The sequence below is a fragment of the Salminus brasiliensis genome, chromosome 11, assembly GCF_030463535.1.
Source record: "Salminus brasiliensis chromosome 11, fSalBra1.hap2, whole genome shotgun sequence".
In the NCBI taxonomy this organism is placed as follows: Eukaryota; Metazoa; Chordata; class Actinopteri; order Characiformes; family Bryconidae; genus Salminus; species Salminus brasiliensis.
Window position 1 is genome coordinate 35,668,470 of NC_132888.1, and position 11,930 is coordinate 35,680,399.

The window sequence follows — 11,930 nt, forward strand, 5'->3', positions numbered from 1 at the left end:
ATTGGTGGTTCCCTGGCATACACTGTCCACTATCTACTTAATTGCCAAAGGGTACAGGGTAGTACCCAGCACGTGTGTAGACCAGTGTTGGCAATCCCCAGGCGTGTCCAATCAGCTTACTTTTGGTTTTCATATCAAAGGGTATGCGTACCATTTACATTTTGATTCACTTCGGCATTGCAAGCTATTTTGTGTTGAATTTTGTAACAAAAAATGAACTTAATCTATTCTATCTGTAACATAATAAAATGTGAGAAGATGAAAGGGGTGTCAAAACTTTTTTGGCTTAAGTGTAATATAAATAATATTAGTAAAAATGTGTAATTTGTGTTAGCACAGATCTTGGTCTTGTCTTGGTACAGAGTTTTCTGATGAACATGGAAAATGTTGTTAGACATGAAACCCTGTAAATACTACACTGTACTGCCCACTCTGCTCTATGTTCCCTACTGGAACACTAAACACATCCCAGCATCCCTTTGACCCATTTATCATCGTCCCCCTGGAAGGAGCTCTGATTTTCCTGATACCCAATCTTGCTGCTTGAGATAAACAGGACAACTCTGGGTCACATGACTTTACCCAAGAATTGATCAACCTGGTATAACAGGGTAAATGAGGAGGAGAAATTGTTCTTTTGATGCTGGAAATACGTTTCAGCTATTTTATTGTTTTTCATACAACATTCAAACAGAAAAAAGTAAAGTGGAAAGTTGATTCTGAAACAACTTTTTCACTACATCCTTTAGAGCTTCTGTAAAACATACAAATACTGTATGAGATTCATTACAAAGCACATCATAGTGTTATACAGAAATGGTAAGGAAATAATTTGTATACAATAAAGTACATTTTCCTTGCTGTAATAAAGTCAGATAATGGCGAATTAATCTTCATTAATTGTCCTGAAAGAGTTAAAGAACAGGGTCAGAACGACCGACCTCCCTGAAAGACACTGAGGATTCATAAACCCAAAACCCTGCATAGACCGGCTCAGTGAATATTGTGTAGAATGTGTGTATGTGGGTCAGGGTGTGCATGTCAGGTGAGATGCTGTAGAAGGACAGAATGCCTTCTGGCCAGTTCAGATACACTCCTATTCTGCCTGAGCGGTGAGGGTAGGGGAAATCACAGAGAGTCTGTTTATTGTGATAAACAGAGTAACTATTATTACAAAACTGCAGCCTCCAAGACTGATTATTAAATCCAAACCAGCTGTCTTCACCATATCCTTTCCTGCTGATTCCTCTGTAAGACACAGCTACAGCAGCCTCCCACCCTTTCCACTCAGCCTCCCAGTAACAGCGTCCAGTCAGACTCTCCGCACTGAGAACCTGCTCCCAGCGTTCAAATCTGTCTAGATGATCTGGATATAGCTGATACTCTCTCACATGCTCCACCTTTCCATTCCTCTTAGACAGAGAGAGACGAGTATGTGCTGTGTTTGGGTCTAGAGTGAGCTTACAGGCATCTGCGCAAATACAAACACAGATTAGACACGAGAGAGAGAGAGAGAGAGAGAGAGAGAGAGAGAGAGAGCAAGAGAGCGTGAGAGAGAGAGAGAGAAATTTCTTACATTTCTTTACTCCTGGTTTCATCCTGTTCTTCCCTCCATGTTCCACCCTAAATGTATACACACTTTAGTTAAGATGGTAAACGGTAATAAAGTGTGTTTGAGGTTAATATGACTGAAACTGGTTTGAGTAAACACTTATTCATTTATAATTAACTGTATCAATAACATATCATAATTACTGGCACCCTAGAAATCCTAGACTGTGTGACAGTAAGAAAAAAAAGTGGACACAAGCCTAGTGGTGACCTATCTTTAATATTTTTGTAATATTGATCTTCAAGAACCTTTAAGAAACCTAAGTTGGTTTGTCATTAAAGAGCACATAGAGAGAGGGCTCTACCTATGCAGAAAGCAAGGCCAATTGTGCCCAGTTGGCTTCTCAACTGGAGGATCTCTTGAGGATGGGGCAAATATTCAGACAGTTAAGCCCATTGTAGGTTTTGTACCACCATTGTAAACTCACTACACTAGAAAATGAAAATTCACCATATCCTACTGACAACAAATCTGTCTATAAACTGGAGATGCTATGTTTCTACAACATAATTTGCCCTTAACATCTCTATAAATCTGTCTGTTTGTTTTATCTGGCACAGTAAGACCACACTCACAGTAATTTTTCCAGTTTACACTGTGAATCCTTCAGAAGTTCAGAGAACAGCTCCACTCCAAACTTTCCTGGATAATTATAGGTCAGATCCAGTTCTCTCAGGTGGGAGGGGTTTGATTTCAGAGCTGAAGCCAGTGAACAGCAACCTTTTTTTGCAACCATACACCCAGACAACCTGCAGAGAGGAAGGTAAGAGAGCAACTGATGAAATTTACAGAGAGTCAAAACTAGATGCAGAACAAAAACAAACTCAGAAATTAGAGATTTTGACTATATAAACGGCTTTGTATAGTCAACATTGTTTCAGTTGCATTTTGCAAACTGTATATAGTTACTGTACAATAGACATTGTATTCCATATATGCAAAACACTGCATAATAAATAAAGCAGATCATACTAGAGCTTCACATACACACGTGGACACAATTGTTGGAATCCCTCGGTTAATTAAAGAAAAACCCACAATGGTCACAGAAGTAACTTAAATCTGACTATAAAATATGATAAAATAAAAATGATATGAAAATTAAACAATAAAAGTCAGACATTGCTTTTAAACCATGCTTCAACAGAATTATAAAAAAAATAAACTCATGAAACAACCTGCTCTAGTTGTCTCAGGTTTGAAGGGTGCCTTTTCCAGACAGCATGTTTCAGCTCCTTCCAAAGATGTTCAATAGAATTTAGCTCAGGGCTCATAGAAGGCCACTTTAGAATAGTCCAATGTTTTTCTCTAAGCCATTCTTGGGTGTTTTTAGCTGTGTGTTTTGGGTCATTATCCTATTGCAAAACCCATGACCTGTGACTGAGACCAAGCTTTCTGACACTGGGCAGCACATTTCTCTCTTGAATCCCTTGATAGTCTTGAGATTTCATTGTACCCTTCACAGATTCAGGACACCCTGTGCCAGATGCAGCAAAGCAGCCCCAGAACATAACAGAGCCTCCTTCATGTCTCACAGAAGGGACAGTGTTCTTTTCTTGATAAGCTTCATTTTTCTGTCTGTGGTCATAGAGATTATCTGCCTCGGCAAAAAGTCTCATCTGTCCATAGGGCATTCTCCCAGAAGCTTTGGAGCTAGTCAACATGTGGTTTGGCAAATTCCAGTCTGGCTTTTTTATGATTTGTTTTCAACAATGATGTCCTCCTTGGTCTTTTCCCATAAAGTCCACTTTTGCTCGAACAATGACGAATGGTGCGATCTGACACTGATGTTCCTTGAGCTTGAAGTTCACCTTTAATCTCATTAGACGTTTTTTCTTTGGTTCTTATGTTACCATTCATATTATCTATCTCTTTGATTTTTCAGCAATTTTCCTCCTGCAGCAATGTACAAGGAGGTTGGGTACAGTCCCATGGATCTTAAAATTCTGAATAATATGTACAACTGTAGTCACAGGAATATGAAGCTGCTTGGAGATTGTCTAATAATCTTTACCTTTATAATGCTTGTCTATAATTTTCTTTCTAATCTCCTGAGACAACTCTTTCCTTCGCTTCCTCTGGTCCATGTTGAGTGTGGTACACACCATGTCACCAAACAACACAGTGACTACCTGTAGCCCTATATATAGGCCCACTGACTGATTACAAGATTGTAGACACCTGTGATGCTAATTAGTGGACACACCTTGATTTAACATGTCCCTTTGGTTACATTATTTTCAGGGATACCATCATTTTTGTCTAGGCCTTTTTCATAAGTTTACTTTTTAAAATAATTTCATTGAAGCATGGTTCAAATCAATGTCAGATTTTCATTTGTTCATTTTCATAGCATTTTTATTTATTATCACCTTTGTCAGATTCTACTTATTTCTGTGACCATTGTGGGTTTTTCTTTCATTAACCGAGGGGTACCAACAATTTTGTCCACATGTGTAAAAGCTGACCTACAATATTCCTCTGAAATAAATTTTGTGGTAGTGTGTTCAAAAACAAGAAAAAAATGTAGATTGCTTTGTACTGAACAATATATTCAAACATCAATCAGTATTCACTACAAAACATTTTAGTACCTTCAACAAAAATGCCTGCACCTCCTAAATAACCTGAAAATATTAATGTTAATATCAGACCTTTATATTCATTAATCATTTATAATGTAATCCACAAAAGATTGACCTGAGTGTCTCCAGTTTACAGTGTGAACTCTTCAGTCCAGCAGAGAGCAGCTCCACTCCTGAATCCTGCAGGTCATTATTACTGAGGTCCAGCTCTTTCAGGGAGGAGTTTACTGATTTTAGAGCAGATCCCAAATTTACACAAGACTTTCCCCCAAGATTACACATAACTAGTCTGCAAAAGGAGACAAAGTACAAAAGATGTTCTAAACAGTAGATGACCAAGTATATTATGTGGTTTAGACACAGTCATAGTCAGTAAAATATACAGTACAATTGTAAAAAAAAAAAATCACATAATTAGTATCTCAAGTTTACAGCTTATTTCTCAACATTATTTAGTAAATTCACAGAAAACTCACCCGAGAGTCTCCAGTTTACAGTGTGGACTCTTCAGTCCAGCAGAGAGCAGCTCCACTCCTGAATCCTGCAGGTCATTGTAACTGAGATAAAGCTCCTTCAGGGAGGAGTTTACTGATTGTAGAGCTAATCTCAGATGTCCACAAGATTTCCCCACAAGGCTACACATAACTAGTCTGCAAAAGAAGAGAAATTATAACAAATATTTAATAATACTGAAAGAGTAACATTTGAACTGAATAAGAGACAAAGGGGAGTAGCCAGTTGTTCCCAACCCTGGTTCTGGGAGATCCCCTGCTCTGCACAGTTCAGTGGGTTCTTGCTTTAACACACTATCCTCAACTTAAGAAGATCTGATTAGCTGGATCAGGCCTTTTTGGAGCGGGATAAACACTAAAATGTGCCGGGTGTCCTCCAGGATCAGGATTAGGAACAATATATTAAAAGTCGTTAGTCTGTGTTTTATAGAACTGGGGTGGTTATGAGAGATACAACACAATATTAAAATCTTGCATTTACAGTTATTTTTTTCAGTCACACAGTTCACAGAAGATTGACCTGAGTGTTTCCAGTTCACAATGTGAACTCTTCAGTCCAGCAGAGAGCAGCTCCACTCCTGAATCCTGAAGGTCATTATTACTGAGGTCCAGCTCTTTCAGGGAGGAGTTTACTGATTGTAGAGCTGAGCAGAGAGCTTTACATGAGTCTTCCGTGAGAGAACAGCAAGAAAGTCTGCAAAGATAAATGAAAGATAACATAATATAAAAATCGAGTACCTTGCAAGAAAAGGGCTACCGAGACCTTCCCCCTAGACTGGAGGGTCGTGTCCACAAGCAAGTGGCAATATAGATTACAAAAATGTATTTGTATAGCGCTTTTGACAACTGTTGTCACAAAGCAGCTTTACAGAATCAGTAATTAGTAAAAAGACAAGAAACAACCTTAGAAGACATGAAAACCTAAGACCCTCAGTGAGAGCGCCGGGATATTGATAACAAGGTTTTGGGTTCGATTCCCAGGCTCGGCAAGCTGCCACTGTTGGGCCCTTGAGCAAGGCCCTTTACCCTCTCTGCTCCCCGGGAGCTGGAGTTGGCTGCCCACCGCTCTGTGTGTGTGTGTGTGTGTGTGTACTCACTGCCCCTAACACATGTGTGTGTGTGAGTGTGTGTTCACTACCAGATGGGTTAAATGCGGAGGACACATTTCCACACTGTACAGTGACAAATACGTGCACCTTTACGTTTACTTTACCTTTACCTTTAATGTAGATAGGGCACTCACCCAGCTCTTCTACAGACAGTCACAGTTGGGATCAGTCTCCTATAACCCTCCTCTGATGTGTTGTATTTCTTCAGGTCTAGCTCCTCCAGCACCTCCTCTGATTTTAGAAGCATATAGGCTAGTGCTGAGCACTGTGCAGGGGAGAGCTTCTCTTCTGAGTGTTTCTCTGATTTTAGATACTCCTGAATCTCTCTGGAGAGAGACTGGTCCTTCATTTCAGACAGACAGAGGAACAGATTGATGGATCTCTAAGTAGAAAGAGGTCTGTGATCTCCTTTAATTAAGTTCTTTATGTACCCTGAGGTTTTCTTTTTGGGGACCATCTCTTTGAATTAAAATCTTGATGTACTCTGTGGTTTCACCTGCGTGTGTGTGTGTGTGACAGTAGACCCTTTAGGAGTCTGTGATTGGACTCCAGTGAGATGCCCAACAGGAAACGGAGGAAAAGATCCAGGTGTCCATTCTGACTCTCTACAGCTTTATCCACAGCTCCATTCAGCACCTCACACAGTGAAATATACTTAGACCACTCACTGTATTTTGATCTTAAACACTGCAGTTTCTCCTTCTTCTTGCTCTCGTAGCAGTGAAACACATAAACAGCAGCCAGGAACTCCTGAAAGCTCAGGTGAACAAAGCAGTAGACCTTCCTCTGGTAAAGCACACATTCCTCCCTAAAGATCTCAGTGAAAACCCCAGAATACACTGAGGCCTCAGTGACGTCAATACCGCTCTCTCTCAGGTCCTCTTCATAGAACATCACATTGCCCTTCATCAGCTGTTTGAAAGCCAGTTCAGCCAGTTTCAGAAGTTTGGTTCTGTTGGATTTCAGCAGTTTCTTTGGGTCTTTCTTGTCTTTCTCCTCATACTTCTGGTTCTTCATGTTGGTCTGAGTGATCAGGAAGTGGGAGTACATTTCAGTCAGAGTTTTAGGGATTTCTGAGTGATGTTGTTTGATGAGTCTCTGAAGCACAGTGGCTGAGATCCAGCAGAAGACGGGAATGTGGCACATGATGTGAAGGCTCCTCACTGTCTTAATGTGGGAGATGATTTTCTGGGCTTGGTCTTGGTCACTGATCCTCTTCCTGAAGTACTCCTCCTTCTGTGGGTCATTGAATCCCTGGATTTCCGTGACACGCTTGATGTATTTAGGAGGGATCTGACTGGCTGCTGCTGGTCGGCAGGTTATCCAGATTAGAGCAGAGGGAAGCAGCTCTCCTTTGATTAGGTTTGTCATCAACACACCCACTGATGATGTCATGGTGATGTCAGATACTTTCTCGCACTCCTCAAAGTTCAGTGAAATTCTGCTTTCATCCAGACCATCAAATATGAACACAGCTTTGAGCTCATCATAGATCTTTGGATCCAGGTCTTTAAGCTCAGGATGGAAGTCACACAGAAGTCCATGAAGACTGTATTGATGGTCTTTAATCAAGTTCAGCTCCCGGAACGGAAGAACAAACATGAAATCTACATCCTGATTGGCTTTTCCCTCGGCCCAGTCCAGAATAAACTTCTGCACAGAGACAGTTTTTCCAATTCCAGCAATGCCTTTAGTCAGCACACTTCTGAAATCTGACCTTTTTTTTCTTCTTCTTTTAGGTCTGTGAGCTTTATGTTTATGTAGAGGTTTAAAGATGTCTGAGCAGTTGATTGGAGTATCTTCTTTGTGTCTCCGTGGTGTTTTCTCCATCTGTAGAACTTCATGTTCTTCATTCACTCCTTCACTCTCTCCCTCTATGATGTAGAGCTGTGTGTAAATCCTCTTCAGGAGGGTTCTATTCTCTTCTGTTTTGATTCCCTCAAATAAGCTCTCGTACTTGTTCTTTATGATGCCTTTGTGCCTCTTTATGACATTGTCTACTGGTTGGTGAAAATCCTGCTGCAGGGGTCCAGTTTCCCCCACCAGAGTGAATGTGTGTGGTCCTGCTTCTGTGGAGCTCTGCCTGATAGGCAAACAAAATATTAAATTAGTTAACTGTTCACACAATTTATCGTATAATGTTTTACATCAGACTCAGCATTCAGTTTGTGATACTTTGTATCTACACTGACTGGTAATTCTATCCACACAGATGGGGTGCAACATGTCTTTAAAGATTAATTTCATGCACTCCCATCTAGACTTCTCTGCACCAAACTGTGGAGCGGTAAACATGGTGAGCGATTTTACTAGAAAATTGCGACTATGGACAAAAGATATCAGGATAAATGGAACCCATCAATGCTTGCAGTCTACTGCTGGACAGTTACCAGAGACAATCAGATGCCTGACTACAAGAGACGTGTGAAAAGGAGCTGAGTCGCCAGTAAATGAGAACCTACGTTCAATAACATTAGCCTAATCAGAATTTGTAAAAGTGCTTAGACATGTTTGTACATTTTCCTCAGAATATATTTCAAAATTTTATGAACAATAAACGTGCACCTTTATGATTGCAGAAGTCACAATTATATATTATAATCTATACAATTTGCCTAACAGTAAAACAAGAATTCTTTGGTGTAATAGAAACTAGAACCATCTGCTAGTTTTCCTTTTGATATTTTATTTCATTTTCATTTCATTTAAAATCATTAAGAAATGGCTCATTTTAGTTCTGAACCAAACAACTTTTGAAAATTTGTAGACCTGTGTATTAAACATGAGCACCTCAGAGCCAGTGACTTGACCAGCTGCTGGACTGTTCTACCAAGGTTTGATGTCATGAAACTGTGTGTGAGTGTGTGTGTGTGTGAGTGTGTGTGTGTGTGTGTGTGTGTGTGTGTGTGTGAGAGAGAGAGAGAGAGAGAGTAAGAGAGAGATCTATGTAGTAAGGTTCTAGTGCTTCATTAGGAAAACTCACTCTGGGTCAGGCGGCGCAACTCTACTGTTGAATTTAGGAGGTTGCCCAATCGACCGGTCACTCTTCATAGACACACAGCTGGGTTCTTCTCCACCACTGCTGAATTTAGGAGGTTGCCCAATTGACTGATCGCTCTTCATAGACACACAGCTGGGTTCTCCTCCTCCACTGCTGAATTTAGGAGGTTGCCCAATCGACCGGTCACTCTTCATAGACACACAGCTGGGTTCTTCTCCACCACTGCTGAATTTAGGAGGTTGCCCAATTGACTGATTGCTCTTCATAGACACACAGCTCGGTTCTCCTCCTCCACTGCTGAATACAGGATGATTCTTTGTGGACCTGATCCTCTTTGTAGACACACAGCTGGGTTCTGAAGGTTCTGCACACTTTCTCCTGAGAGCAGTTGATCTACAATGAGAGTAAAGTGTTCAGTAAATACTTTCTTTAGTCTGAGTATAAGAGGCAGCATTTACTCTTTTAAGTACTGATGGAAACCTTCCTTACCTTCCTCCTCCACTGCTGGAGTGATGAAGTTCCATCTTAGTGTTCATTTTACACACATCCACACACACACACGCAAGATCTGCTTCCTGTGAACAATTCATACACACAAAAATGCTGTAGCAATTAGTGTAGGTTAATGAGTGTGCATTCAGTGTAATATAAATTAATACAGTGATGATCACACAACACTAATTTTCAGAGAAATTGTATTCAGAGATATTTAGTGATTCAGTCATTTAGGATCTAACAGGATTTTAAACATCACTAGGTGGTATTAATTACTCCTCAATATGATTAACTGCAATGTTGAGAGTAATACATTAGTAATTATTCATGTGGAAAATACACCATTAAAGTATTTATGAACTAAAGTAATAAGTGATGAAGTGTTACCATATTAATTTACAAACTACTCATCACTATATGAGCTAGACTGCTGACAAAATATGAAGACTTCATAAATCTCTAAATCTCTCAGTTTAACTGAGACTGTTTTAACTGTCATGTGAAATCCGACATTTACTGGTGTATCAGTGTTCATAATATTCTTTGATATGATATAATATTATGATATAATATGATCACCAGAAAGGGGACCACCAGAAAAGGAAATGTGTGCTCACTGTAACTGTGTGTTTAATCACTAAATAAGTGTGTGTGTGTGTTCACTGCAGGGATGGGTTAAAGGTGGAGGCCAAATTCCATCCATGTTCAACACAAATGGTATATATAATTTGTCTTGTTTTATTTAAACACTCATAACTTTACAATAATGTTGTACCACAGTACAGTGTACACATTGTAATACAATAAACAGTAATACAGACAGAAATACACTGGCGCCATCTACCGGTAAAACTGCACATTCTTTTAATACTTCCTTTTTTGTTTTAAGTACTGTGAGAACTTCTATTTCTATTCAATTTATTTATATAGCACTTTTCACAACGAATGTTGTTACAAAGCAGCTTTATAGAGATCCAGGTCTGAGCCTCTTTTGAGCAAGCCAGTTGCAACAGTGGCAGAGAAAAACTCCCTCAGACTGAGAGGAAGAAACATTGAGTCCTCTGCATTAGGTCAAAAATGGCAAATGTGGCATTAAGCCATACAAGATGAAAAACGTGAGTGAGATGATGAAGAGATGAAGTCTATGCAGAAAAACAGTCACGAGCATAGTCATGCAGTGAGGATGAATCAATGTGAGAGCAGGACAGTGGGGGGCAGGGTAGTGGAGAGCCAGGTCTGCCTGTACCAGGGTGGAACTGTTGGAACTGGGTATCTCAGTACATGAGAAAAAGAGAGAGAGAATAGAAAAGAGGGAAATACACAAGGGGTTAGGAGGAGTGCAGCAATAATTTTTTTGAGGGGGGTGGGGATGGGGGGAATACAGCGGGACAGGATTCAATGGGTAGAATTTCAATAGACTGACTTGTACTTGTATGGCCTGTAAAGGAAGTAGATTAAGAGAGACTGATCAGACTGAGCAATATTGAAACCTGAATATTGAAATATCAGAAACCTGAAATCAGACCCATACAGAACAGTGCTGGTATGGATACAAGCTATATCCAGTGTATACTATGTTTTATGGCGTTCTACTACTTTGATGAAATGTTGTATTATGCTGAATATACATTCCTTACTCTAGAATCAGATTGTACCACTCTACTATCTACTATCTACTCAGGTACATCTCAGGTCATTTGAAAAATAAAAAAGATTGAATGCGGAAAAAATGTGTTAAAATAAAATAAAAAGAGGGGTAAATAATTGTTTTATATTCATTACATGTAGAGTGAGATATTTCAAGCCTTCTATTGTTGTACTTTTGATGTCTTATAGCTTATGCAAATCAAAAGTCTGGTATCTCAAATTATTTAAATATTTTATTTGGAGTTTGAGAACATTTATTACTCAAACAGTATCAATACTAGCAATAAAATGCTTTAAATAAATGTAATGAATAAGACAAATAAACTTTTTCACAGTAATCAAAATTCCCTAAGGTGCACTAGCATAACCAATTACAGAAGCTAGTAATCTCTGAAGAAATGTGAAAACACTGGTTAATACTTAACCATGGTAATCACGGTATTGCACATCGTTTAGGCAGATTCTCTGTTCTCTGGCCAACATGATTGATCTCATGACAACATCGATTTTATGTTGGTAGTTTAGTTCAGTTTTGACACTGAAGAAATACAACACCCATTGAAATAGTTCTTTATTTAACAACTTATTTAACAATAACCGTTTGCTTAATAGAACAAGAACTAATTTTATTCCGTTGTCCAATTACATTAGTCATGTACATATTTGCTATTTATTAACATCCGTAACCGAAACAATGCGCACGGACTACACAATCACCGCTAGTAGTGCGCTAGCTTTCCGGGGGTTGGCGATGAATTTACGTCACATATGCACTGTGGAGCCCCTAATGCAACCAGGCCCCTCTCGCGTATTGATTTCCTGTTCAATTTTATGTTAGAATCACTAACAGAGAGAAACACAACACTACAGTCACATCTGAGACAAACTGGGAGCACTGTCTACCTTTTTTGAAGTTCCTCTAGAAGTTCTTCAGTCAGAACGTCCGTCTTCGTCCACTTTCAGTGAAAA

At 39.5% G+C, this 11,930-nt stretch overlaps 1 protein-coding gene and 1 long non-coding RNA gene across 2 annotated transcripts; both read right to left on the reverse strand.

Annotated features, from left to right (window-relative positions):
* Window positions 1-629: 629 nt before the first annotated feature.
* On the reverse strand, window positions 630-9,629 carry LOC140565036 (NACHT, LRR and PYD domains-containing protein 12-like). The gene is given in 10 exon segments (XM_072690784.1): window positions 630-1,471; window positions 1,577-1,623; window positions 2,188-2,361; window positions 4,313-4,486; window positions 4,674-4,847; window positions 5,230-5,403; window positions 5,953-6,260; window positions 6,302-7,901; window positions 8,802-9,212; window positions 9,309-9,629. Coding segments are annotated over 10 exon segments (3,720 nt in total). The 5' UTR covers window positions 9,410-9,629; the 3' UTR covers window positions 630-914.
* Window positions 9,630-10,032: 403 nt separating this feature from the next.
* LOC140565037 (uncharacterized) lies at window positions 10,033-11,930 on the reverse strand. Its single transcript, XR_011980570.1, has 2 exons — window positions 11,865-11,930; window positions 10,033-10,587 (listed from the first exon to the last, which is right to left on the reverse strand). It is a non-coding gene; the product is annotated as an uncharacterized lncRNA (long non-coding RNA).